At 42.5% G+C, this 27,894-nt stretch overlaps 1 protein-coding gene and 3 non-coding genes across 4 annotated transcripts in view; all 4 read left to right on the forward strand.

The window, feature by feature from the left end:
- Nucleotides 1–27,894, forward strand: part of wdr43 (WD repeat domain 43) — a 57,802-nt gene that overhangs the window by 15,357 nt on the left and 14,551 nt on the right. Inside the window, 10 exon segments of the mRNA XM_055636399.1 lie at nucleotides 2,042–2,163; nucleotides 6,201–6,321; nucleotides 8,877–9,016; nucleotides 10,163–10,265; nucleotides 11,652–11,716; nucleotides 13,037–13,202; nucleotides 14,145–14,231; nucleotides 17,283–17,414; nucleotides 23,626–23,763; nucleotides 26,024–26,110. Coding sequence (XP_055492374.1) covers nucleotides 2,042–2,163; nucleotides 6,201–6,321; nucleotides 8,877–9,016; nucleotides 10,163–10,265; nucleotides 11,652–11,716; nucleotides 13,037–13,202; nucleotides 14,145–14,231; nucleotides 17,283–17,414; nucleotides 23,626–23,763; nucleotides 26,024–26,110 — 1,161 coding nt within the window.
- On the forward strand, nucleotides 4,075–4,148 carry LOC129697708 (small nucleolar RNA SNORD53/SNORD92). Its single transcript, XR_008723563.1, has one exon. It is a non-coding gene; the product is annotated as a small nucleolar RNA SNORD53/SNORD92 (small nucleolar RNA).
- LOC129697707 (small nucleolar RNA SNORD53/SNORD92) lies at nucleotides 6,728–6,801 on the forward strand. Its single transcript, XR_008723562.1, has one exon. It is a non-coding gene; the product is annotated as a small nucleolar RNA SNORD53/SNORD92 (small nucleolar RNA).
- On the forward strand, nucleotides 14,942–15,015 carry LOC129697709 (small nucleolar RNA SNORD53/SNORD92). Its single transcript, XR_008723564.1, has one exon. It is a non-coding gene; the product is annotated as a small nucleolar RNA SNORD53/SNORD92 (small nucleolar RNA).

Here is a 27,894-nt window from a genome sequence, read left to right on the forward strand (position 1 = left end):
ATTTTTAAATAGCCTGTGTCCAAATAATATTCACAAATAATTCACAATAAAACATGATTTTTAAATCTCATTTACATTAATTTATAGGCCAAGTGGAAGGAATTTAGTGTTCAATTGCTGTAAATGAAAGTCCATTTAAATCCTGTGAACGCGCTGGTTTAGAACGTTCACATTGCGGTAGATTTGTGCCCTCAAATGCCCAGAAAAATACTGCGGGATATAATGGGCCCATATGAGCTACTCGCAACATTAAACTTTGTATAAAGGGATCTTAAGAAGCCCTTTTTAACGTAAAAATAAACAGCCTACCTTCTGTTGTCCCCTGTATGAGATCTGGCCCGTTGTCGGCGGTCGGGGGTTTAGAGGTTAATTTTTAACCTACTATAACAAGTAAGGAAAGCCCTTAAAACTAATAATTGCTCAAGCGAGGGAATCTTCCAGCGATTTTTCGTTAATAATTAACTTGGCTGAAAAACCGCGATTTGAACAGCCTAGGGAAAATTGCGTTTTAAACCCGCCCCCCTCTAAACGGCGCCAAAATCGCGCGCATGGGCTGGGACAGATTTTCAGCGACGCTTCAGGTAGGCTTTGCAACATACCTACATTAAGAAGAAAGAGAGCACTAGTGAGCTTACTAATCGCAAAGGGACTGGCAGGCCAAGGAAGACCTCCACAGCTGATGACAGAAGAATTCTCTCTATAATAAAGAAAAATCCCCAAACACCTGTCTGGCAGATCAGAAACACTCTTCAGGAGTCAAGTGTGGATTTGTCAATGACCACTGTCCGCAGAAGACTTCATGAACAGAAATACAGAGGCTACACTGCAAGATGCAAACCACTGGTTAGCTGCAAAAATAGGATGGCCAGGTTACAGTTTGCCAAGAAGTACTTGAAAGACGACGATTAACATATGAGACGAAGATTAACATATGAGAGTGATGGCAAGAGCAAAGTATGGAGGAGAGAAGGAACAGCCCAAGATCCAAAGCATACCACCTCATCTGTGAAACACGGTGGTGGGGGTGTTATGGCCTGGGCATGTATGGCTGCTGAAGGTACTGGCTCACTTATTGATAATACAACTTCTGATGGTAGTAGCATAATGAATTCTGAAGTGTATAGACACATTCTATCTGCTCAAGTTCAAACAAATGCCTCAAAACACAATGGTCGGCAGTTCATTCTACAGCAAGACAATGATCCCAAACATACTGCTAAAGCAACAAAGGAGTTTTTCAAAGCTAAAAAATTGTAAATTCTTGAATGGCCAAGTCAATCGCCTGATCTGAACTCAATTGAGCATGCCTTTTATATGCTAAAGAGAAAACTGAAGGGGGCTAGCCCCCAAAACAAGCATAAGCTAAAGATGGCTGCAATACAGGCCTGGCAGAGCATCACCAGAGAAGACACCCAGCAACTGGTGATGTCCATGAATCACAGACTTCAAGCAGTCATTGCATGCAAAGGATATGCAACAAAATACTAAACATGACTACTTTCATTTACATGACATTGCTGTGTCCTAAACATTATGGTGACCTGAAATGGGGGGGACTATATATATCTATATCTGCTGTAATTTCTACATGGTGAAAACAAAATGTGAAAAATGGCCTTTATTAAAATCTGACAGTGTGCACTTTAACCACGTGTGATTTTCTATAATGAAACTCAAATTGTGGAGAACAAAGGCAAATAAATAAATGTTTAAGAAGGAACTGCAGATGCTGGAAAATCGAAGGTCGACAAAAATGCTGGAAAACTCAGTGTGTGAGGCAGCATCTATGGAGCGAAGGAAATAGACAGCGTTTCGGGTCGACCCTTTTTAAAAGAATAAATGATGGGTCTTTGTCCTAGACATAATGGAGGGCACTGTACCTCATTGGAAGCCCTCGGGCTACTTTTGATCAGACTTTACTGGACTTTATCTTGTACTAAACGTTATTCACATTATTTAAATCTGTGCATTGTGGTTGGTTTGATTGTATTGTCTTTTCGCGTTTATCCAACTTTTTTTGTCTGCTGTTAATAATTTTCAGAGTGATGGACATAACGGTAGAGTAAACTGTGTACGGTGGCATCAAGAAAATGATTGTCTCTACAGCTGCTCAGATGACAAGCATATAGTGGAATGGAGCGTGCCAACGGGGAAGGTGAAATGGTCAGTGATGTGGTATTTCTATATCTGGTATTTTCTAACCCTGCTTCTCTCCATATTTTGTTCTTTTCCCTCCCAACTGCTCAGACACAATCTGCCTTTGCTCTTATATTTGGTACAGTAGGTCTAAGATGACATTGTATGGAGCCTTGGTTGTCTTGCTGCATTGTGCTTGTGGTGTTGCATCTGTTGTAGTTTCCTGCTGCGATGATTGAGGGAGCGTTAGACAATTGGTACCCATGACCCGAATGCTTAGACTACTAAATATCCTTCAACAAGTGTCATACTTGCAAAGTCTTTCTTTAATTGCTTTGACAAATTCAAATCACAGCAGAATCCACATATTACTTCTGGGTAACTCAGGGGGTCAGGCTGCATCTTTGGAGAACATGAACTGGTGATGTTTTGGGTCGGGACCTCCTTCAGACTGGGATAGTTAACACAGTTGCCAGGGAAGAGGTGTGAACTACTCCCAGAAGTAAATCAAATGAATGGATCTGTAGTATATCTGACCACACCAACTGGTAAGTGTGTTGATTGATTTAGAGATGCAGCATGGAAACCGGATCTTTGGCCCACTGAGTCCATGCTGACCATCGTTCACACTAGTTCTATGTTATCCCATTTTCACATCCATTCACAACACACTGGGGGCAATTAACCTGCAAACCTGCACAGGGAGGAGACCCTGTGCGGTCACCGGGAAAACGTGCAAATTCCACTCAGACGGCACCCGAGGTCATGATGCAACCACGTTCTCTGGCGCTGTGAGGCAGCTGCTCTACCCGCTGAGCCACTGTGCCGTCCAGTGTGTTCTCCGATATGTTCTTAGATCCCTCTCCGAGGTAACCCACTAGCTGTGGGCCTTAGGGAATTCTTTGAAGAGGAACTTGGTTTTACAGTATAACAGAAAATAGCTTAGGAGTAAAATAAATGTTTCAATATTTGGATTTGGTTTTTGGTCTGTATTAAAATTGTTCATTGCTTGCCATTAATAAAAGTATCTTCCCATTTTCATTTTAAATAGATTTAAAATTCTAAATGCACATTTTTGCCGCAAGAGATTTGAATGGTTATAAATTGTGGACTAGACTTGATAGCTTTATAAATTAGTTACTGCAATTCCATTCTAGTTTATATTGAGTACACTGATGTTTTTTCCTCAGATGTTTAGTTTAAAATGTCCCTGAGTATCTGGCCATTATTTTTGCATGTATTGAGTCTGTTTACTTAATGAATGTTGTCTGTGTTACCTTAGAACAGTACAACACAAAAGCAGGCCCTTTGATGTCGGTGCCATACATGATGCCAAAACCAACTTTTATCTGTTTGCACCTATCCCTCCATTCCCTGCATTCCCATGTGCCTATCCAAAAGTCTTTTAAATGCCACTATTCTATCTACCTCCATCACTACCTCTGGCAGCCCATTCCAAGCACCCACCTGCCTCTTGTGTAATACAAAACGTGCCCTTCACATTCCCATTAAACTTTGCCCCTCAATTAAACAAATTGTCCCTCAATTAAACAAATGCCCTCCAGTTTTGCTATTTTCACTCTGGGGAAGAAAGGTTCTGACTGTCATTTCTGATCATTTAACATGTGTTTTTATATATTTGAACAATATTTTGAGAGGTGGAAACTTAACTAGGAACATTACAATTTTCTCGTTAGTATAAAACTGCAATTGAGCGCTAACATTACAGGGGTTACTGTACCACTTCAAGCTTTCTAAAATAGTGTTGTCTATGGAGTTTGTTGTGCTATACTTTGGTGCTGGATGGATGCGTGTTTGTGAAGTTCTTGCTTCTTGGTGAGGTGGAAAGGTTTTTTGAAGTTTTGATCTTGTAATTCAGTGAGAATTTAAAAAAAAATTGGGCTACGTTTTACACTTAATGCAGATTTCCAGAAGGACTTGCAGTGATGATGTCTTAAGGTTTCGCTATATGGCTGATAAATATGACGATACCTCCTTGGCTGTCTGAGCAAGCTGACTAACGCCTTGACTTTGGTCTCGAGTAATTAAACAAAACACAAGGAAGCTGAGAACTATGCATGTGAACTGCTGAACATTGACCTTGTTTATGCATGTGTCTGGAATACAGAATTGTCTTTCTCTCTGGTACCTCTCGTTCACCCTCGTCCCTCTGCAATAAAAAAAATACCTATTATTACACTGGTGAGATAAGTATAGAATGAAAGGACTTTCTTGTTTCCTGTTAAGATTCTTGAACCAAATAGCTCCTTGTTTACTGCCCCAAAACCTACGACAATGCAACGTTCAAATGTTTTCCTTCGCCCGTGTGTTAGAGGGCGCTGTCATCTTTTGAACCTGAGCCTTTTTTCTCCCACTTTTTCCTCACAGAGAGTGGTGAGTCTGTGGAATTCTCTGCCTCAGAGGGCGGTGGAGGCAAGTTCTCTGAATGCTTTCAAGAGAGAGCTAGAAAGGGCTCTTAGAAATAGCGGAGTCATGGGATATGGGATATCAGCCATGATCACATTGAATGGCGGTGCTGGTTCGAAGGGCCGAATGGCCTACTCCTGCACCTATTGTCTTTGGTGACATTGATTGTGAAAAGAAGCTGTTTGGAAAGAATTCCAGGGAACAGGCTATATTTACTAGGTCTACCTTGATATTCTAGGTTGGGGTAGTTTTGCTCTAATTTGGAGGGATACGAGTGTCAGTTTTAGACCAATTTTATTTAGAGATAGGGCACGGCTCACGTGTCCACGCCGACCAGCAAACACCCCGTACACTAGTTCTACCCTACGCACTAGGGGCAATTTACAGAAGCCAATTAACCTACAAGCCCTGGGTCTCTGACACTGCAAGGTAGCAACTCAACCACTGTTGCCGCCCTGTGTTATTTGAGATTTTTTTAAAGTTTAACTTCCTGAGGCAGTTAGACCAAGGAAGGAACAAAAAAAAGGACAAATTCTCTCAAGTTTTAAGTCACTAAAATTGTCTTCTTGGGGAGGTGAGGTTAAGTACTTTAAACAAAGAGCTTTAAAAAATCTATAATGTATCTTATAATATCGAACTAAATCTCTTTTGGAAAAGATGATATTATAACCCGAGTAGTATTTTGCAATCTGCCTCCCCTAAAGCATTACTTGTTAGTGTGAGATTGGACAGTTATTTAGACCAATAAATCCCAACTATAGAATATATCATGTATCCGCATGCAAATTATTGACATTGTAACAAAATAGTATTCCTTGTAATAAAAAGGAACTGCAGATACCAAGCTAGACAACAAAATGCTGGTGTAACTCCGCAGGTCAGGCAGCATCTCTGGAAAACGTGGATAGGTGAGGTTTCGGGTGTACCTTGGACCTAATCCCACCTTGCAGATAGCTTTGCAAGTGGATGGTCTGAACAAGCCAATTCAGTATTTTCCCGGATAGACATAAAAAGCTAGAGTAACTCAGTGGGTCAGGCAGTGTCTCTGGAGAAGAATAGGTGGCTTTTCCCTTTGTATTTCCAGAGTTTTTATTTTGGAATATTTCATAACCATGAGAGTTAATTTGAGGATTTACTTAATCTTTTTCCCTGCACTCTCCCCATAATTGTGGGGATTGCATTATTCCTATTCTGTTAGTAGGTTAGTGGAGTCCATGTGTGTGATTGAGTGAAGCCACTGTGAAATTCCTGAGTCATGAATTCGGTCCATCGAGTCTACTCGATCATGGCTGATCTACCTCTCCCTCTCAACCACATTCTCCTGCCTTCTCCCCATAACAACTTGACACCTTCATTAATCAAGAATCTGTCAATCTCCGCCTTAAAAATACCCGGTTTGCACCCAAGTTTTCATTTTGGACGTTGCTTTTACTTTTTGTCGCTGTACTGATGATTTCTCATAGTTTCCCGCCGCTCTTTCCATCCAACCCTCTTCAGCTGCCCAACTGTTTGTCGTTAGATATTGATCTGTGCGACTTTGATCATTTGGGGTTGTATTGCGATGTTTGTTACCACTCCAATAATTTTTAATTTTTTTTTTTTTAATAACTCACCCTCCCCCCCTCCTCCCGAATCAGCAAATGGAAAGCAGAGAAAGGCAGCATCAGTTACCTATGCCTGAGCCCCGATGGAAAGATGTTGCTATCAGCGGGCTGTGGTATCACGCTATGGAACCTGGAGACCAAAGAAGTATACAGGGTGAGTACTTGCTGACCTTATTGTGCAGATCACATTACATTGTGCTGCAAATTCTGTTTTCTTTTGAAAGTGAGTGCAATGTCTGTAATGGTCTGGTGTGTTTAGAAAAATGTTATATGTTAAGTAAAGTTATTAAACTATGGAACATATCTAATCTGCAAGAAGCACATAGAATTAGCCTTTGGTTAGTTATAAGAATAAGCAAAAGATCCAAGTGCTCTTGTTTCTATCTGCAAACCCATATATTTTCCTTTGTTTCAAATATGAATCTTTTTTCCTTTGGACTTGTATGAAAACATTGTGGTTTCTAACGATCCAGTTGGAAAAAGATTGTTGGAATGCAATGAATGCTTTGTGAACTTGGAAGCATTTTACTTTTGACACCAATACCCAATTCCAGAAGGTCTTGCTGTGATGATGTATGAAGGTTTCGCTATATTGCTGATAAATATGATGACACCTCCTTGGCTGTCTGAGCAAGACCACTAACTAACCTCTTGATTTGTTCGGACGTTGTGTATTCGTGCAGATTTAATTTAAAGTAAAGATGCCAAAAGCATTAACCTGACACCTCTTGTGCCCCTATAGACATAAGCTGCCAAGTAGTACGGATTTTCCGTATTCCGTATAGGCCCTGTTTCATCTTGTTGCTTAAAAAAATGCGAGGATATAAAAAGTCATACTGTAACTATAAAAATAATAGCAGATTAAATCTATTAGTATTTTAAATTTCAAGTTCTTGATGATTATTTTTGTAAGCTTTGATCTGCCTGTCCCTCTACAGGTTTAAACAGCGCTGTAAGTTTAACGTGTGGGAATTTAAACGAACAGCGCTATGGGTTCTAATTATAGCCCTACCAGCTGGAGCGCTATTGCCTTTACACATAGCGCTATGGGTCACAGAATGTTCGGGGAGGGAGAAGGAGAGAGGGAGGGTGGGAATAAGAGAGGGAAGGAGAAAAAAAGGATGGAGAGAAGGAGAGGAAGGGAGAGGGTGGCTTCCAAAATGGCTTCTACATCGTCATCTGGTGCTAAAAGCGAGAAAGCAGCCGTTCAAACAGCAGTACACAAAGAGATGGCAATGAATGCACTGTAAGGTCAAGTAAGGTGCGTAGAAGACGTGTCAATTGGTAGCAAAGTTATGCATTCTTGTACTCTTACATGGGCATGACCGCATATTAAAAAACACTTTTTTTAAGCAAAATGGCACTGTGTAAAAATACTGATTTCCTCAGCAAAATACTGATTTTCAGGTACTAGAATACGGAAATTCTCTGGCAAAACTTGGCAGTTCTGGTATAACGTTTAGCACAAGATAAAGTCCAGTAAAGTCCGATCAAAGATAGTCCGAGTGTCTCTTATAATTAGATATTACTTCAGGAATGCTCTCTAGTTGTTGGTAGGATGGTTCAGTCGCCTGATACCATGCATAAGAGTAGCCTGACCTCGATGGAGAATGAAGGAAGGGTTCAATTGAAAAATTGGTTGATAATTATTTGAACAATAACAGAATGGCTTTTGTGTGTGAGGAGTGGGCTTTGGTTGGAGAAGGGAATTAACTAGTGGAATCACCATGGATTTATGGTGGAGCATGAAGTCCACAATGAAGACACAATGGAGACTTGCAGCCAAATGTCCTTTCGTGCTGGAGTTTTTACTGATTCCATCTAGACCGGCCATTCTGTTCTAAACATCGAAAGATTTTCCTAGGGTTCATTTTAGTGTTACATTGGGAGGAAAGAAATATCTGAAGGCTTTAGAAATTTATAACAGAATAGCTAGTTGGAGATTTGTAACCATAATGTACAAATGGGTGGCACAGCGGTAGAGTTGCTGACACACGAGTGAACTGTCCTCTCTTCCTCTTAAAGTTTGCATTCTAGTTGATCACCTACAGTTCAAATGCTTTGTGCAAGATTGTTTAGTTTAGGGAGCAGATAGGATTGAGTAATAAATAGGATTGGGCGGCACGGTGGCGCAGTGGTAGAGTTACTTGCCTCACAGCACCAGGGTCCCGGGTTCGATCCTGACTACGGGTGCTGTCTGTATAGAGTTTGTTCGTCCTCCCTGTGACGGTGTGGGTTTTCTCCAGATGTTCTAGTTCATCGCACACTCCAAAGGCGTACAGGTTTGTAGGTTAATTGGCTTTGGTAAAATTGTAAATTGTCCCTAGTGTGTGCAGGATAGTGCTAGTGTACTACGGGGTTATTGCTGGTTAGCGTGGAATCGATGGGCCGAAGGGCTTGTTTCCGCGCTGTCTCTAAAGTTTAATGTAACCTGAGGTTACATCATGTCATGACTGTTTAATTTCAAGTGGTGAGATGTGTGAAATTGTGCTAGGCCTGCACAGCTAACCCAATTGCTTCTGCCTGCATTGTGGTGTTTGTATTGGGGAGGATAAGGCAGGAAGTGGAATTAACAGAATAACTGGAATGGGTAGGGAGATGGCAGCTGCATTTAGGTTGAAATAAGTTGGTATGGTTTTATCAAGATACCTAGTGAATGTTTAACAAAACAGACAGAGTGTAATTAATTTCCTTATGTTCTGCCTGCAGAAGTTTACAGGTCATGCAACAGCAGTATCGTCACTTACATTTGTAACAATACGACCACCTAACGACAGCCAGCCATCTGAAGGAATAACTGGCCTGTATTTCCTCTCAGGAGCTGTGCATGATCGACTTCTTAATGTTTGGTGAGACACGTGTCTATTTTGTTTTTTTGCATGCTCACTAGAGGGTAATGATGCTGCTCTTTCCAACCTCTTGAAATAGCCACTGTTTTGCCAAACAGTTGTGTTCGGACCAAGGATTGCTAGATCTCTTGGTTACCAACTAATTAAACTCCTCTTCCCATTGCCATGCTGATCTTTCTGTCCTGGGCCACCCCCATTGCCAGTGAGTCCACATGTTAAATGGAGGAACAGCACCTGGTATTCCACTTGCGTAAGCCTACGCCCAGCCCAACAGAGAGTCACACAGTGTGGAATCAGGCCCTTCGGTCCAACTTTCCCACACCAGCTAACTAATCCCACCAGCCCACATTTGGTCCATCCCTCCAAACCTGTCCGATCCATGTACCTTTTTGTTTCGTAAACGTTGGGATAGTCCCAGCCTCAACAACCTCCTCTGGCAGCTTGTTCCACATACCCACCATCCTTTGTGTGAAATAGTTATCCCCCAGATTACCATCAAATCCTTTCCCCCTTCACCTTAAACCTATGACCTCTGGCCCTCGATTCACCTACTCTAGGCATCTACCGATCTATTCCCCTCATGATTTTACACACCTCTATAAGATCACCCATCCTCCTGCGCTCCAAGGAATAGAGTCCCATCCTGCTCAACATCTCCCTATAGCTCAGATCCCCGAGTCCTGGTAACATCCTCGTAAATCTTCCCTGCACATTTTCCAGCTGAACAGTATGAACATTGAATTCTCCAAGTATAGGTAACCACCAAACCCCCTCCTTCTACCCTCTGTGTCCCACCTGGACGAGCACCTTCTTCTTCTCTCCCCTTCCACCTACATTCCTTCCTCTAGCTTCACAACTCTTCAATCCTTTTGTCTCACCTGCCCTTTTATCTATGGCCTTAGTCCAACCATTTGCTGATCAAAAACCTTTCCCCCTCTGGATCCTATTACTTGCCAGGCTTTGTCCTGCCCTTCCACTTCCAGCTTTCTTCCCACAACAACCACAATCAGCCTGAACAAGGGTCACCTATCCATGTTCTCCAGAGGTGTCACCTCACCGCTGAGTTACTTGACGCTTTTGTTTTGAAAGCAAGCATCTGCAGTTTCTTGTTTCTACATTTGATAACTTGTTGCTATTGTTCAACAGGCAAGTGCGATCCGATAAGAAGGATAAGAATGCAGTGCTGTCCTTCATACTGGCAGATGAGCCTGTGTATGTGGACTTGGCCACTTCAGGTGATAGAGAAGATGTACGTGGACAATTTCAGATGAGCATTGGTTTTAATTTTGTGACGTTTGTGAATCTCAAATTGGTTTTGAAAATAACAAGGATATGCTATGGAATTTACAGAATATCATAGCCTCTGGTTGCAGACCTCAGACTAAAAGCTTTAAAGGACGGCTTGTTCATTTAGTTTAATTTACTTTCGAGATGCAGCGTGGAAATAGGCCCTCCAGTCCACAAGTGCGAGACGACCTGCGATCCCCGTACAAGAGCGCTATCCTACGCTAGTGGCAATTTACAATCTGTTCCCAAGCTAATTAACCTACAAACCAGCACGTCGTTGGAATGTGGGAGGAAACCCACGCGGTCACGGCGAGAATGCACAAACTACGTACAGGCAACACCCGTAGTCAGGATCCAACCATGTAAGGCAGCAACTCAACCGCTGTGACACCGTGCTGCCCCTAAACTTGATTACAAGAATATTCTTTACCCTCATTTGAAACAGTTAATAGCTTATAGAGATAACACAATTCAGTAACTTATCAAACAAAAAGGTGTTTTGACAATTTGATTGTAACTACCATCAAGAAACAAGACGGCTTCTTGAATGTTTTACACAGAAGCCATTTCTCCTTCCATACTGGAGTTGCCAAAACCATTCCACTGCCCGCAGTGCAGTTCAGGGGTTTGATGGAACATTTCCACATTTACCTAGGTTAGCGCAGCTCCAACAACAGTGAATCACGAACCAGAGAAAAGCACTCCTTTGTTATTAACACCCCACTCCCTTTCTTCTCTTCCGTTACACTGTGGTGGCACTAAACACTTGTGCAAATTTTGATTCAGTGCTGTGTGGAATTGTCTACCTCTCTGCAAAGTGAATAAAGTACAATGGGGTTGGAGGTCAAGATGACACCTTTCTCTCAAAAGGTGCTGAAGAAATAATATTTGAAAATGAAGGTAGACAAAAACGCTGGAGGAACTCAGCGGGTGAGGCAGCATCTATGGAGAGAAGGAATGGGTGACATTTCGGGTCAATACATTTCGAGTTGCTCCAGCGTTTTGTCTACCTTCGATTTTTCCAGCATCTGCAGTTCTTTCTTAAACTTAAATATTTGAAAATGGAGTAGTTTTCTTTTACAGAGTGTGGTGGGTGCATGGATCGAGCTGCCAGAGATGGTGGTGTAGGCAGATATACCTTTAGCGTGGAGGTTTTTAGATAGGCACATGGATATGCAGGAAATAGGCGGGATATGGATCCTGTGTGGGCAGATGAGATTAGTTTATCTTGGCATCATGTTCAGCGCACACATCGTGGGCCAAAGGGCCTGTACCTGTGCTGCACTGCTCTGTTTTATTGTAAGTTAATTACATAAACCAGGAAGTAATTTGTAGTCTTGTCCTTCAGCCGGTGATGTTGGCGGTTGTTTGCCGGGATGGACAAATGCACTTGTTCGAACACATCTTAAATGGGTAAGAATGGATCTACTCCTATACAACTTACTGTACCCGCGATAATCAGAGTATATTAAAGCAGTAAATGTGATCCTTAGTAATCAAATAAATGCTGACTCTGAAATGCGTAAATGTCCCCATTTCAGATTGGTTGACGGAAATGAAGAGCCCTTTCTAGTGTGTGTGGGTATATCTATGTTTTTAATATAATATTGATCTCCTATTGCCCACTCTGCATGTTGTGTGAGTGGGGCTTCTTGTCTAGCATGGGCATTCTTTGAGAGCACCAGGGCACTCTTGGGTGGGGCAAGGGAAGCTCCTCTCAAGGATAATCCCAAACATGTACATTGGAGCTGCCTGCTCGTAGCCCAGACCATCATGCGAAGAAGGGTTTCGGCCCGAAACGTTGCCTATTTCCTTCGCTCCATAGATGCTGCTGCACCCGCTCAGTTTCTCCAGCTTTTTTGTGTACCATGCGAACCAACCTCCCTTCCATCGACTCCATCTACACTTCACACCGCCTTGGCAAGGGCAAAGATCCTATAGCAAGCAAGATAGACCACTCCTTCTAAATGCAATGGGCTGACGTGTAGTACGCAATGGAGCGGAACATGGGCCTTTTTTTCATCCATTTCAGTAACCTGACCCGACTCGCACTGTAATCAGCGTTGCGGGGGAACAGTTTGTGTTAATAAATTATAATTCTGAAAATGAGGAGAAGATTTTTCCCAAATAACTATTTATTTTTACGAGGATGTTTCCGTAACCGGCTTCCGTCTCCGCACTAGTATCTTTGGTACGGAGACGGAAGCCGCTTACGGAAATGGGGCCGAAAATGACCCATGAATCTGCCCATGACCGTACTACGTCTTTTTCGTCGAGTGGACCATCTTGCTCGCTATAGGATCTTTGGGCAAGGGCACCAGCATAATCAAGGACCTTTCACTCCCTCTTTTCTCTACAATCAGGCAAGAGGTACAGAAGTGTGGAAACTCACACCTCCAGATTCAGGGACAGTTTCTTCCCTGGTGCTATTAGGCAACTGAACCATCCTACCACCAGCTAACCTTCCATCTACCTCATTGTAGACCCTTGGACTACCTTTAATCAGACTTTACTAGACTATCTTGCACTAAACGTTATTCCCTTCATCCTGTATCTGTACACTGTGGACGGCTTGATTGTAACCACGTATAGTCTTTCTGCTGACTGGATTGCAGGCAACAAGAACAACTTTTCAATATTCATCTGTACACGTAACAATGATAATAAATTAAACTAAAAAGATGATATTCATCTTTTTTTATTGCATAACTGATGGTTTTGTTTACTCTGTAGGTACTGCAAAAAGCCTCTCATGCCGACCTGCACTTTGCAGATAGCAACATCGGGGAAAGGAAATGACGTGAGACCTGTTCCTATCCTGGCCGCCACCTTCTGTTCAGACAGTCGATCAGTGTTGATAGCTTACAACACTCTGCTGCATCCAATCATTGAAAGAGTGGTAAGTAATGAAATGGGGGGCAGCTTTATGGGCCTGTCCCACTTGGGCGACTGCAGCAAAATTTTCAACGCTGAAAATTTTTCTGTAATGGTGGCGACAATTTTTGCTGTTGTGTGTTGTCGTGGGGGATGTGATAGGTAGGGTGTCGCCAGGTGTCGTAGGTGAATTCCATTAAAACTAGTCCCTGGCACTCACCTAAAGAGTCGCCGGTGGGACAGGCCCATTAGTATGATCATTATACTAGTCTGAAGAAGGGTCTCAACCCGAAACGTCACCTATTCCTACGCTCCATAGATGCTGTCTCGCCCGCTGAGTTTCTCCAACATTTTCGTCTACCTTCGATTTTTCCAGCATCTGCAGTTCTTTCTTAAACATGATACTAGTCTCTGTTGTTTGGAGGGAGATTAAATTAGGATCTGTGCAAAAGTACCAAGTTGAAATGTTCTCTTTCCTCTTGAGTTTGAGTCCCAAATTGGCTAAAATTTTGTAAGGTGCTTGGACTTTCTGAATTTAATTTGCTTGTGGCTACAAAAGATGCCGATTTTCGATTGTGATATAACTCAATCCTAATCTGCCGAGAATATCCAAGGAAATCCGAAAATAAACACGGATCATACACAATGCCTGATGCTGTGGGGTATAAAATGTACGTAAATAATGATTGTTCAATTTGAGCAGCATAAATATACATAAATATAAATCACATTTACCACGCTTTTGTTCCTATCTATTCTAGCTATCAAATTCTGTGGGTGATATGCCCCCCCCCCCCCCCCCCCCCCTGATTAAAGGGCTAAACTTGCTATCTCCAGTTTCTGCTGGTAATCCCTAGCCTGTCAATGCAGTTCAATGCTTAAATTGTTGTTTTGTCCTTTTATTTCCCCGTTAACTGCCCCCCCCCCCCCCCAACTACATATGTTATTTGGCACTTTTTCATTTCAGACGTTGAATACGAGTGAAGCCCATATTTGCCTGGTGAGAGATACACAGATGACCGTGTCGATCTCGACAGAGACTGCTGTAACAAAAGTAAGCAAACAAACAAGAGACAAGAGCGGTGGTGCTTCAGTTGAAGTTCTTGAGGAATTGCATACATTTAAACAATTGCTTCCTTTTCTGTGGATAGTTGGGTGTATGTTACAAAGATACAGAGGATTAAAGTTCCCCATCATCAAAAGCGTTTCCACTGTCCTGCATTATCTATGTCTTTGTGGTGATGTGGCTCATACGTTGCTTCCAAAATGTAGAACGTTTTTTAGAACCTCTGGCAGCCCATTCCAAGCACCCACCTGCCTCTGCGTAATACAAAACGTGCCCTTCACATTCCCTTTAAACTTAGCCCCTCTCACCTTAAATGCCCTCCAGTATTTGCTATATTGGCTCTGGGGAAGAAAGGTTCTGACTGTCATTTCTGATCATTTAACATGTGTTTTTAATATTTGAACAATATTTTGAGAGGTGGAAACTTAACTAGGAACATTACAATTTTCTCGTTAGTATAAAAACTGCAATTGAGCGCTAACATTACAGGGGTTACTGTACCACTTCAGGCTTTCTAAAATAGTGTTGTCTATGGAGTTTGTTGTGCTATACTTTGGTGCTGGAAGGATGCGTGTTTGTGAAGTTCTTGCTTCTTGGTGAGGTGGAGAGGTTTCTTGAAGTTTTGATCTTGTAATTCAGTGAGAATTAAAAAAAAAATTGGGCTACGTTTTACACTTAATGCAGATTTCCAGAAGGACTTGCGGTGATGATGTCTTAAGGTTTTGCTATATGGCTGATAAATATGACGATACCTCCTTGGCTGTCTGAGCAAGCTGACTAACGCCTTGACTTTGGTCTCGAGTAATTAAACAAAACACAAGGAAGCTGAGAACTATGCATGTGAACTGTTGACCATTGACCTTGTTTATGCATGTGTCTGGAATACAGAATTGTCTTTCTCTCTGGTGCCTCTCGTTCACCCTCGTCCCTCTGCAATTTAAAAAAAAACTATTATTACACTGGTGAGATGAGTATAGAATGAAAGGACTTTCTTGTTTCCTGTTAACATTCTTGAACCAAATAGCTCCTTGTTTACTGCCCCAAAACCTACGACAATGCAACGTTCAAATGTTTTCCTTCTCCCGTGTGTTAGAGGGCGCTGTCATCTTTTGAACCTTAGCCACCACGTGTCCTCGCCGACCAGCAAAACACCCCGTACACTAGTTCTACCCTACGCACTAGGGGCAATTTACAGAAGCCAATTAACCTACAAGCCCTGGGTCTCTGACACTGCAAGTCTGTGGAATTCTCTGCCTCAGAGGGCGGTGGAGGCAAGTTCACTGGATTCTTTCAAGAGAGAGCTAGAAAGGGCTCTTAGAAATAGCGGAGATATGGGATATCAGCCATGATCACATTGAATGGCGGTACTGGTTCGAAGGGCCGAATGGCCTACTCCTGCACCTATTGTCTTTGGTGACATTGACTGTGAAAAGAAGCTGTTTGGAAAGAATTCCAGGGAACAGGCTATTAACTTCCTGAGGGGGTAGTAGACCAAGGAAGGAACAAAAAAAAACACCCCGTACAAATTCTCTCAAGGGGCAATTTATTTAGTTGGGGTCGTTTTGCTCTAATTTGGAGGGACCTAGTGTCAGTTTTTAGACCCTGGTTAACTGTCACTAAAATTTGCCCTATGCACTTCTTGGGGGCCCTGTGTTATTTGAGACCAAGTGAAAAAAGGTTTTAAGTCACTAAAATTGTCTTCTTGGGGAGGTGAGGTTAAGTACTTTAAACAAAGATCTTTAAAAAATCTATAATGTATCTTATAATATCGAACTAAATCTCTTTTGGAAAAGATGATATTATAACCCGAGTAGTATTTTGCAATCTGCCTCACCTAAAGCATTACTTGTTAGTGTGAGATTGGACAGTTATTTAGACCAATAAATCCCAACTATAGAATATATCATGTATCCGCATGCAAATTATTGACATTGTAACAAAATAGTATTCCTTGTAATAAAAAGGAACTGCAGATACCAAGATAGACACAAACTGCTGGTGTAACTCCGCAGGTCAGGCAGCATCTCTGGAAAACGTGGATAGGTGAGGTTTCGGGTGTACCTTGGACCTAATCCCACCTTGCAGATAGTTTAGGAATAAACAGGCGGCGGCCCTGCTTCAGACTGGAGGGAATGTTGCCTGTCCATTCCCTCCACAGATGCTGCCTGACCTGCTGAGTTTCTCCAGTACTTTGTTCAAGAAGGAACTGCGGATGCTGGAAAATCGAAGGTACACAAAAATGCTGGAGAAACTCAGCGGGTGCAGCAGCATCTATGGGGCGAAGGAATATTCATATTCTCCAGAGATGCTGCCTGAACCGCTGAGTTACTCCAGCATTTTGTCTTTTTTTCCCTTTGTTTCAGCATCTGCAGTTCCTTGTGTCTTCATGGTCAGATTAATCTTCATTTGAGTTGTTTTTGATGTATTTCATAAGTTCTAGGATCCTTTTGGCCCATCCGGTCTACTCTGCCATTCAATCAAGGCTGATCTATCATTCCCTCTTAACCCCATTCTCCTGCCTTCTCCCCCTAACCCCTGACACCCTTATTAATCAAATTCATTAAACTAGTTTCCTTATATCGTCTTGCTTTTAATGTTTTTATTTTCAATGTCTGGGAGTCTGTTGCTTGGCTCTGATGGCCACAAACCAATATTGGGACATAATTGCCTCTGGACATTTTGAGGGCATGGGTTGGGGTTTCTCTGATACTGTTTGAAGGTGCTCGCAACTTGGTGGGGGGGGGGGGGGGGGGGTTGGTTCCACAGCCTTCGACACTGTTAAGAGTTGGGTGCCAATGAGGCTGGCCTCCTTGCCATTCAGAGAGAGATTTGTGTGAGTGAATATTTATTTACCTATCTTGACTTTGTGCAGAGTGGACACACAACACAGGGATGCCAATAGAGGCACTGACTCCTTTGTACGTGGACCAATTCACTTTGCTTTCTTCAATGAATGCATGAAGGTGTGTCTTATTTATGCATATAGGATCCATCTTGCCAGGTCTGTGGTGTGACTATTTGCTTGTTTTTACTCTGCAGGTGAAAACTCCAATTGTAACAGCTGAAGTTAAAGTATTGGTGCCTGGTATTCCAGGCCACGTTGCAAGCATGAAGCCCAGGCTGATGGAATCGAGAAAGACTGAAGCTAAAAGGAAAGGAACGGAAGTGGAGGTAATTGATTGACGTTTCATTCTTGTGTTTGAAAATGGAACCGGTTCTAATTCTCCAACTTAGAATTTTAACCTCAAAATCAAAATGGAAACTTTTTTTTCCCCTGGTTGTCCATAGCATTTACTACCTGTGCAGAGGTAGTGATGAACTGTGTTGCCTCTGATGACAGTACTAAGTGCTGTTGGGTGGAATAAGGCTTCCAGGATGTAGACATTAACGATCTATTTACAAATTTGGATAAGTACATGGTGGTGCTCCCATGGACTTACTACATTTGTCCTAGGCAGCAGAATAGGTCGCATTTTGGATACTTAAAGCCAATCCCAAGTACATTTGCAAATTAGTTTTATACTAACTCTTTTTTTAGGTTACAATCTCCTCTCTCTCCTACTTGTCTGAAGTCAGTACTCAATATTTGGAGAGTCTGGCTATTTACATGAGGTTCAATGTTTGACTGGGTGAGTTTGGGATGTATCTGCTTTGAGTCCGGGAGCTCTTGTGAGATTGGGCTAGGGTGGCTCTTTAGCTTTAGCATACGTTTTACTTAATTGCTAGGTGGCATAGTGCATTCTGTATCCAGGGTGAGGGGTTAAAGCTTTAAGGTTAGGGAGGCCCAGTGGTGCATTGCTAGAGTTGTTGCCTCACAGCATCAGAGACCCGGGTTCGATCCTGACTACAGGTGCTGTCTGTACGGAGTTAGCACGTTTGCCCTGTGACCCCGTACTTTTTCTCCGGGTGCCTCGGTTTCCTCCCACATCTCAAAGACGTGCAGGTTTGTAGGTTTATTGATTTCTGTAAATTGACCCTAGTGTGTGGGGGGCGGGTGTGACAGGAAACATAGGGCCAGTGTGAATGGGTGATCAACTGCCTCGTGGACCCAGTGGGTCGAAGGGTCTGTTTCCTCATTGTATGTATCTCTAACTTACATTTTGACTAGCTGAAAAAGAATACAAAGGACGTGGGGCTGCTGAAGCCAATGTCTGCAATGAAGTCTTCTGAAAGCTGCTGAATAGCTGGAGCATGAACCAAAGCAGCAGCCTCTCCTTCAACTGACTGAGGCCTGACTGCAAATTTCATTCAGGTTGAGTGTCAGTTGCTCGTGTCCAAATTAGGTTTACATTTAATTCTTGAGCAGACATCTCATTTGGAACTCGAGCAGAAAATGTATCTTCAATAATGAAGCTCACAGTCTGAATTTAATTTGCTCATGGCTACAAAAGTGCCAAATTTCTGTGCGATTTTAACTATCCAAAACTGGCGAGAATATCTGAAGTAAATGTAGATTAAGTGGAACAAGCATTACTAATAGGTTTCCAGTGTCATCTATGAACGTATAGAAAGATACTTGTAAATTTTACTTCTGAGTCACGTGAGTGACTACATGAAGAAGGCCATCCAGGCGCACGCGCATCATCTGGTCAGATGCATTGCACTGCGATCGTTAGGCCCGCGGTAGGAGGTGCGGAACCTCCAAGCAGTGAGTGAAAGAAAACCTGAACGTAAGTATTTTACTTTCATTTTCAGGCTGCTTTTCTCCGTGGAGACTGCGTGCAGAGAACACAGGCAAGTCTTAACATATGGAGAAAGTTGGGAGGAATAATGGAAAGCGCACCGCAGTAAGCACTCAAGAAGACAAAATGTCTGAGAGTAGCGGGCGCCCGACTAAAAAGTCGATGGTAGAGAAACCAACTATTTCTACACGGGAGAAAAAAGTCCCGTTGAAACTCCCACAGGGAGCAAGGCCATAAAGAAAATAATAGGCCTGTTGACTCGGATGAGTCTGAACTATAATCATGTCAGATAGAGTTTATCAACTGGAATTCCTCCTGGGTAAAATGATTTATAAAGCAAACTCCAGAAGGAGTATAAAAAAAACGCGGGCCTAAAGAGCCAGCGCATGGAACACCCAGGAGAGGTTGGAGATGGATATGTATGTTGGCCTAGCACTGAGCCAGCAACAGAAATGTCTGAAAGACAATACAGACGTTGGTCTACAGGAGACCCAGAATGGAGCAGCACCCAAAAGTGGGCTGTCGGTATACGGCTCTATGAAGAGCTTGAGATACCCCAAAGGGGGTCAAAGAAGCGTAGGCCTATCAGAGAGCCATTGCATGAAATACCTGATGAAAAATGCCAGGTGAAACCCATTATGAGGAGGAATATCCAGAATATTCTGACATTGAATCGTAGAAGGACCAGAGCTCACACAAAAAAGAAATGTACCAGGGCTGGCCCAAACGTTCTCTAGTCCCAGAAAAAAGGGACAACCTCTAACAGAGGATATAGCAGAAGTATAAATTACCTGCTTCCCCATCATTTGGAAGAACCAACGATGGATGAGATTGAGAACAAATATGAAATCCCGCAAAATTGCGCTCTGCTAGTAGTCCCATCTGTCAACAGTGAAGTGTGGAGTTATATGGGCACTGCAGTACGCACTCAAGAAATGAGGTTGCAGCGGGTACTAAGATTAATGGGGTCAAGCATTACGGAATTTGCCAGAGACCTGGAAGAAGGAAATGTGACAACGTCACAACAGGATGTTATGGGAATGATGTGTAATGCACATTTTGAAATAAACTGTATTTGTAAAAATGCGATAAGACCTAACATACATCCTAAGTTTGCAGGGCTCTGTAAACCATCTAATATACAATTGCTATAACGAAGGCAACATCCATACCGAAGGGTGGCTGGAACAGGTGAAGGAATAAGCCGCTCGTACCCGCATACACGATATTGGTGTACGACCCCAGGACGTGGAGGACATGGTATTCCCACAAGGGGCAAGGTACAAAAAGTGACACCAGCAAATCCTGAGGTAGGTGGTACTGGTTCTGAGACAAACATATCAGATGTGTCCTATTCACAAATTGGGGGAGGTTACAATTCTTCCTAAAAGAACGGCAACAAATAACATCTGATGCGTATATACTGTGCAGTATAATGGGGTTTAGAATTGAATTCTACCAAAATGAAAATTCCCCTACTCAACATTATTCCAAGACGAATAAATTTTTCTCGAGAAAGAAGAGATTAGAATCATTCAAGTAGAACTTGACATATTGAGTAAAAAAGGGGTAATTGAGAAAACAAGATCAAAACCACCAGTTCATATCTAGTATTTTCTCTATACCTAAAAAAGGATGGTGGCTGTGGAATCATTTAGACCTTACAAGTCTCAACCCTTTTGTACAGTATAAACATTTCAAAATGGAGACATTTACTAATGCTTTGCAGTTAATTTCAACAGAATGTATATGGCAAGCATAGATCTCCAAGATGCGTATTACGCTGTGACTGTGCATGGTAAAGATTGTAGATATTTGAAATTTGTCTGTATGAATCAAGTGAGGCAATTCAAAGCATTGCCTAATGGGTTAACCTCAGCCCCTAGATTGGTTTTAGCAGTTTAGTAAACAATCTTAGCATTGTTAAGAGCCCAAGGCCATTTGATAATGGTTTATTTGGATGACATTTTAATTGTGGGAGACACAAGCAATAACGACAGCATCAGTTTTAAAAGTCAAACTAACATACAAAATCTTGGCTTCTTTATCTGTCCAGATAAATCTAGATTGACACCCAACAAAATAATTAATTACTTGGGGTTCACTATTAATTCAGAGCACATGATAGTGACTTTACCCAAGGACTAAAAGCTGCAGCGAATTGAGGGTTGTAAGGAACTAATTGCAGGCAAACAGCCACCAATCAGGCAAGTGGCAAGCCTAATTGGCAAACTAATTGCTTCTTTTCCAGCTGTTCAGCTTGGCCTGCTGCATTACCAACAACTGCAGCGAGCAAAGGTATTATCATTTAAAAGACATTCCGGGTATTTTGATAGACCCATGCAACTACCAAACACAGCAATTGATGATATAAAATGGTGGATAAAAAATGGTGATTGTTCTTACAGAAAAAATTCTGGTTGAATCGCCAGCTATCAGCCTACAAACCAATGCAAGTGCACTAGGTTGGGGAGATGCTGATACCATCTCAAGCTGTGGAGGTAGATCGAATGCAGAGGAAGAACCTTTGCTCGAAACTTAATTATCTTGAATTACTAAGTGTATTTCATGGGCTTAAGCCCTTTGCCGCAAGGTACAAAATTTGCATGTACAGGTTCAGATTGACAACACTACGGCAGTAGCATATGTCAATCATATGGGTGGAATCAAGTCGGAAGTATTTGACAGATTAACAAACATGATGTGGCACTGGTGCATTAAGGTTTTCTGCAATTTACCTACCAGGTAAATTCAATGTAAATGCAGACACTAGGTCACGCAAATTTAATGACAATACAGAATGGATGTTAAATCGTGACATTTTCCATAAGATTGGGAAAAAATTTGGGAAACCAGAAATTGACTTGTTTGCATCCAGATTGAACCACCGGTTACCTCAATATGTTTCGTGGGAACCAGACCCAGGTGCAACAGGGGTAGATGCGTTTACCTTAAATTGGGGTGGAATGTTTTATATGCATTTCCACCCTTTTGTCTGATCAGTAGATGTCTACAGAAGATCAAACAAGATAATGCTTCAGGATTGTTGGTGGTTCCAGATTGGCCCACACAACCATGGTATCCACTAGTGTTAAAAAATGATGACAGAACCTATAATACATGTCTCAAGACAAGAAAATCTACTTGTGCACCCTGTAACTGGTGATTTTCATCCTTTACCTGATCGTATTGATTTGCAGAGTCTAAAAAGGCCATATGTTGGAAGAAGTCTTATCAGATCGCAGTATGGATGTAATTACAGGATCCTGGAGGGATAGTACCCAGAAGCAGTACATTTTTTACATTAAGAAATGGGAGCAGTTTTGTTCAACACAAAATATTTCTTACCACACTGCAGACACGTCAGATGTAGAATTCTTGTCAACATTACATTTTGAAGCTAATTTAAGTTATAGTGCAATCAACACTGCAAGGAGTGCCCTCTCTGCATATTTATCGAGAGCATCCGAACAGCGGGTTCTAGGATCACACCCCTTGATTTGTAGATACATGAAGGGCATCTTTAATGCTAAACCTCCCAGACCGAGTAATACGGAAATCTGGAATGTGAGGGATGTACTCACACTACTTAGGGATTGGAGTCCCATCTCAAATTTGTCTTTAGACAAAATCACTATGAAAATAGTCATGTTAATGGCTTTAGTCTCAGCCCAAAGAGTACAAACATTACCCAAGTTACGGGTAGACAGAATGGGAATGACAGCAGAGGAAATTACATTCTATGTCTATGACCTGCTAAAACAGAGCAGACCAGGAGTCTCGGGGTGTAAATTGTTTTTTTCAGCATATCCTACAGATCAAAGACTATGTGTAGTTACATATTTGAAACACTACATTGAGACCACCAAGCACCTTAGAGGTGTAGAATCCGCATTATTTATCAGCCATAAAATAAACACACAAAATAGTGACAACACAAACAATTTCAAGATGGCTGAAGAAGGTGCTATTGGATTCAGGAATTGATACTGACAAATTTTAATCTCGACATCGGCGGCCAAGGATTTGGACGTTCCAATAGACCATATCCTCGCGGCCGCAGGATGGGCAAATGAAAGGATGTTTACAAGTATTACCACAGAGAGATTGCAGACCCTGGTGTATTTGGTGGTACTGTTTTGGATTCAGTATTAAATGTTCCCAGTGATTAAAATGGGACACATAATATTTATCATAAAACAAACCATTAACTGATTAACAAATGTTATGGTTGTATGTTATTGACTGTTTTTCAACCATAGAGTCAATCAAAATACAGTGATACGCCGGAATTGAATCTACGGCCTGAAATTACAGAAGCTTTAAAATCTTCACGTAGTCACTCGCGTGACTCCGAAGTAAAATAGTAAGATTAAACGAGAACTTACCAGTTTGAAGTTTGATCTTTATTTTATGAGGAGTTGCGTCGAGGGACTACGTGCCCTCCGCTCGCACCCTAATAAAGATCAAAGGTAAGTTAAGTTTTGTATCACGTAGCTTACTATTATGCTTCGCTATATATCATCTGTGATTTCACACCGCTGCTTTGAAGATTGGCGCGTGTGCGTGCGCCTGGACGGCCTTCTTCACGTAGTCCCTCAACGTAACTCCTCATAAAATAAAGATCAAACTTCAAACTGGTAAGTTCTCCTTTAATCTTACTATTACTCTGCTTAACTGTTGATTGTTCTTTTTTTCAGAGTAGCATTGAGGAGCGCCTGTCTGCCATGGATATTGATGCATTGAAAGTGAAGCACAAAGGAGGCTTACCACAGGCTGACAGCTTTGCTGTGTTGCTTGTACAAGGACTAGAGAGTAACGACTCCTCTATTCTAAATGTAAGGTTTTGGTTGTGTCGGATGTCAGTTGCTTTGAATAGACAACGTTTTGTATTTCCATAGGATCAGTCTCTAGTCTTGACGATTGTAGGTTTTGAGAGAGAACTGTGTCGAATTGGGCATTTCTCCAAATTTGTTATTTTAGGCGGCACAGAGCTGCTGCCCTCAATAGTGCCCGAGACCCAGGTTCGACATTGACTGTGCCGAGTTGGTACATTCTCCCTGTGACCTTGTATGGTTTTCTCCGGGTGCTCTGGCTTCCTCCCACACTCCAAAAACGTGCGGGTTTGTAGGTTAATTGGCTCAAATAGGATAGTGCTATGGTATGGGGTGATCACCAGTGGGTGCGGACGCCATGGGCCTAACAGCTTGTTTCCACACACTAAGTCTAAAGACATGCAGGTATGTAGGTTAATTGGACACTGTATAATGTCCCTGGCTGAGAAAGTTGGTAACATGGAACTAGTGTAAATGGATGATTGATGGTTGGCATGCACTCTGAGCCGAAGGGCCTGTTTCCATGCTTTAATCGAAACTACACCGTGTCAAAAATATCTTGCCAAATTCATTGAGTGTGGGTTATTTTAGTTCAGTTGTTTCTCATAGTTTAAAATTTTAAGATTGACATTAAGAAGTTGCGTTTGATGTCTCTGACAAGACGGTCCATTTCGACAGCTGTAAAACTGTCTTAGCCAGGTAGTGCCACCAGATGGTGTTGGTGCATTGATAATAGATACACGAGTAGAATTGTGATCTGAGAACCAAAAATCAACCAAGTTATCCTGAGATAAATATCTGAATACATTGAAAATTAAAATCACCACTGGACAGGTTATTTAAACTGGGAGTGTGGCACAGTGGTGCAGCAGTAGAGTTGCTGCCTTACACCAGGGACCACGGGCTCCATACTGACCACGGGTGCTATCTACGTTCTCCCCATGACCTTGTGTGTTTTCTCTGGGTGCACCGCTTTCCTCCCACACTCCCAAGACATGCAGATTTGTAGTTTAATTGGCATTTATAACTTGTCCCTAGTGTGCGGGTTGATCACTGGCCGGCGTGGACTCAGTGGGCTGAAGAGCCTGCTCCTCTAAACTAAACAAACAATGACAGTGTGGAAGAAAGGTATATGCAGCAGAGTTATTATTGCCCGGAATCTGGGGTGGAATGTTATTTTGGTTTGGTATGTAATGTCAATAAAAGACTACATTGTTGGTCCAAACATCTTAACGGGAATCCCTTTTCTGGATGAACTGATTCAGTTCGCTGAGGAGACATTAGTATTCCTTGCGTACCACTGTCTTGTAAAACTGCAGGAAAATGCTGAGCAGTTCAGGCAGTTTCCATGGAGAAATAACTACACTTGCAGGCAGCAAACTTGCAACTCTGCTGGAAACGAGCACTTTTCTCGCTGGAGAAAGCTAGGTGGGAGGCAGTATGAATTTAGACCGAGCACGTGAGGTGCATTTCAGAACACAATGTCCTCGTCTTGCCACTTGCACCTCCTTCCTTCTCCACCCCTCTTCCGCCCTGACATCATCCAGACTTGCCGGATGAAGCACAGATTTTCCTGTCACTTTTCCACGCAGTAGCCTCGAGATGCCGAGGAGCCTGAAGTGTCAGGAAGGACAACGAGGTGCTGGAGTAACTCCAGTGAGTTGGGGCAGTGCCTTTGTGGAATCCACACCCTGACAATCAACTGAAGAAAGGTCCCAACCTGAAATGTCACCCGACCATGTTCCCCAGAGATGTTCCCTGACCCGCTGAGCTACTCCAGCACTCTGTGTCCCTGTTGTGTAAACCAGCTTCTGTGATTCCTTGTTTCTACATCTCTGGACTTCATGGATAACTAAGTGATGTTTCAGGTCTGGACTCTTCAGAAGGAATGTGGTTGCATACAATGCAAAAGAAAGTTAGGTTGTGAATCTGTGACCCTTGCCAACTATTTCTAGATTTGATGGCGATCTAAGACCCTGTGCAGGGATGGTCATTTTCTATAGAGTTATTCAAGGCCGTGCCTGCCCATTTTGACATTTTGTTTCTTTAATCTACTTGGTGGAGGCTGAAGTGAGCTGCGCTCCCCATCTTGTTATTTACTAAGTGAAAAACAATTGTCTGCAGAACAACTAGTGGGGCCATGCCACAATCAATTCAAAGTAATTTCCTGCGCTTGTATTTATAGCTTGAGAAGCTTGGGGGTTGTCACAAGCCCCTAGTGACAAAATGCAACGTTGATTTTCCTTTCTTTATCCTTGTCCAGAAAGTGCTCCAGATTAAGAAGGATGCCTTGATAAAGACCACCATTGCCAGGTTACCTGTTACAGCAGTAGTCCCGCTGCTTCATGAGGTAAGGTTTGCCTAACAGAAAAGTGCAACAACAAGTGGAATTCATGTAGAACCTTATGGTAAAGGCATTTTAAGGAAGTCAACAGCAGTATATTCAGACAAAATTTACCACCAAGCCACATCAAGGAGACTCGAGGCAAGCAGCCTTCCTGTGTTTCCAGTATGCAAGGTTTCAACCCCAAACCATTCAGCTGCAGATTCTGCTTCAGCTGCTGAGTTCCTCCGGCAGATTGTTTGTTGCTCCAGATTCCACCATCTGCAACCTCTTGTGTCTCTGGTCTTTCTACATAGTCTTGCAGGTGCAGTTATTTTAACACCATGGTGTCAGATTTTCCACTCTGATTAACCACTTCAGTGTCTTAAAATACAATGTTGGGGGTGGCTTTGCTTGTTCAAGTGCGCAGTTGCAGGTCGTTCAGATATATAAGTTCATCGTACAGCTGCACAGGCCGTAGATAACGCCACATATAGAGTACTGGGTGCAGTTCTGGCTGCCCTGCTGCAGGAAGGATGTCCTTAAACTGGAAAGGGTGCAAAAAAAAGATTCACACGGATTTTATTGGGGTCGAGATTGTTACAAGGAGAGGCTGGTTAAACGGGGATTACTTTTCCCTGGAGTGCAGGAGGGGCTGTGAGCTCACCTTGCAGCGGTGAATAGCCACAATCATTTAAATTTGGGGGGCATAGAAAGGTGAAAGGGGCCTTTTTTTCCCCAGGATAAGAGAGACTAAAACTAGAGGGCGTAGATGAATGTGAAAGAGGAAAGATCTAAAGAGGGCTTGGGGCAACTTTTTCATGGGGTGATGTGTATGTGACGTGAATGAGCTTCAGATAGCAACACAATAGTCACGGTGTTCAGGGTAGCACAGTGGCACATCTCGTAGAGCTGCTGCCTCGTTGTGTCAGAGGCCCAGGTTCAATCTGAACGTTTAGTGCTGCCTACATGGAGCGTGCAACTTCTCCTCGTGGCTGTGTGGGTTACCCATGGGTGCTCCCTTTCTGCTGGCTGGATAGCACGTCACAAAACGTTTCACTACCTTGGTACACGGGTCAATAAAATTCAACTAAAATATCCCATATTATAGCCTGATTTTTCTTTGTTCTGTTGTACTCGCGTGTAACGATATTATTCCTGCACAGTAATATCCAGTTAGAAAGCACGCAATTACTGTATGTTGGTGCACGATCAGAGGTAGATGCAGAAAAAATGATGGCTTTTAAAAGGCACTTAGACAGTATGTGTAGAGAGAAATATTTAAGAGGGAGTTAGATGTGGCTAAAGGGATCAGGGGGTATGGAGAGAAGGCAGGTACAGGATACTGATTTGGATGATCAGCCATGATCATATTGAATGGCGGTGCAGGCTCGAAGGGCCGAATGGCCTAATCCTGCACATATTTTCTATGTTTCTATGAAAGTAGAGTGATCTGGGTCGGGCTCTGGCAACTGGGACAAGCTCTGTAAGACAACTTGGTGGGCATGGCTGAATTGGGTGGAGGTTTCCATGTCTGTGCATAACAGCTCTATCGCTGTATTATGAAGGGCAGGGGTGGAGGAGTTGCGGTGATTCATCTATCGTTGATTTAACACCACCCAGTGATATGCATGGGGTGTTTGTGCTGTGCGTGATTCAGTTGTGAAGTTTCTGGCTCGAGATGATCTTTCCTTTTTGTATGAAAAATGGATTTATCGCCTATTCAGTTTGACCATGTCGGCTGTAAATATTGTGTCAATGTAATGCCGCATGGTTGTTACCATGGCAGTTAATATTTCTGAATTGTACTA

This window comes from Leucoraja erinacea, chromosome 5 (genome assembly GCF_028641065.1).
Source record: "Leucoraja erinacea ecotype New England chromosome 5, Leri_hhj_1, whole genome shotgun sequence".
Taxonomy (NCBI): domain Eukaryota; kingdom Metazoa; phylum Chordata; class Chondrichthyes; order Rajiformes; family Rajidae; genus Leucoraja; species Leucoraja erinaceus.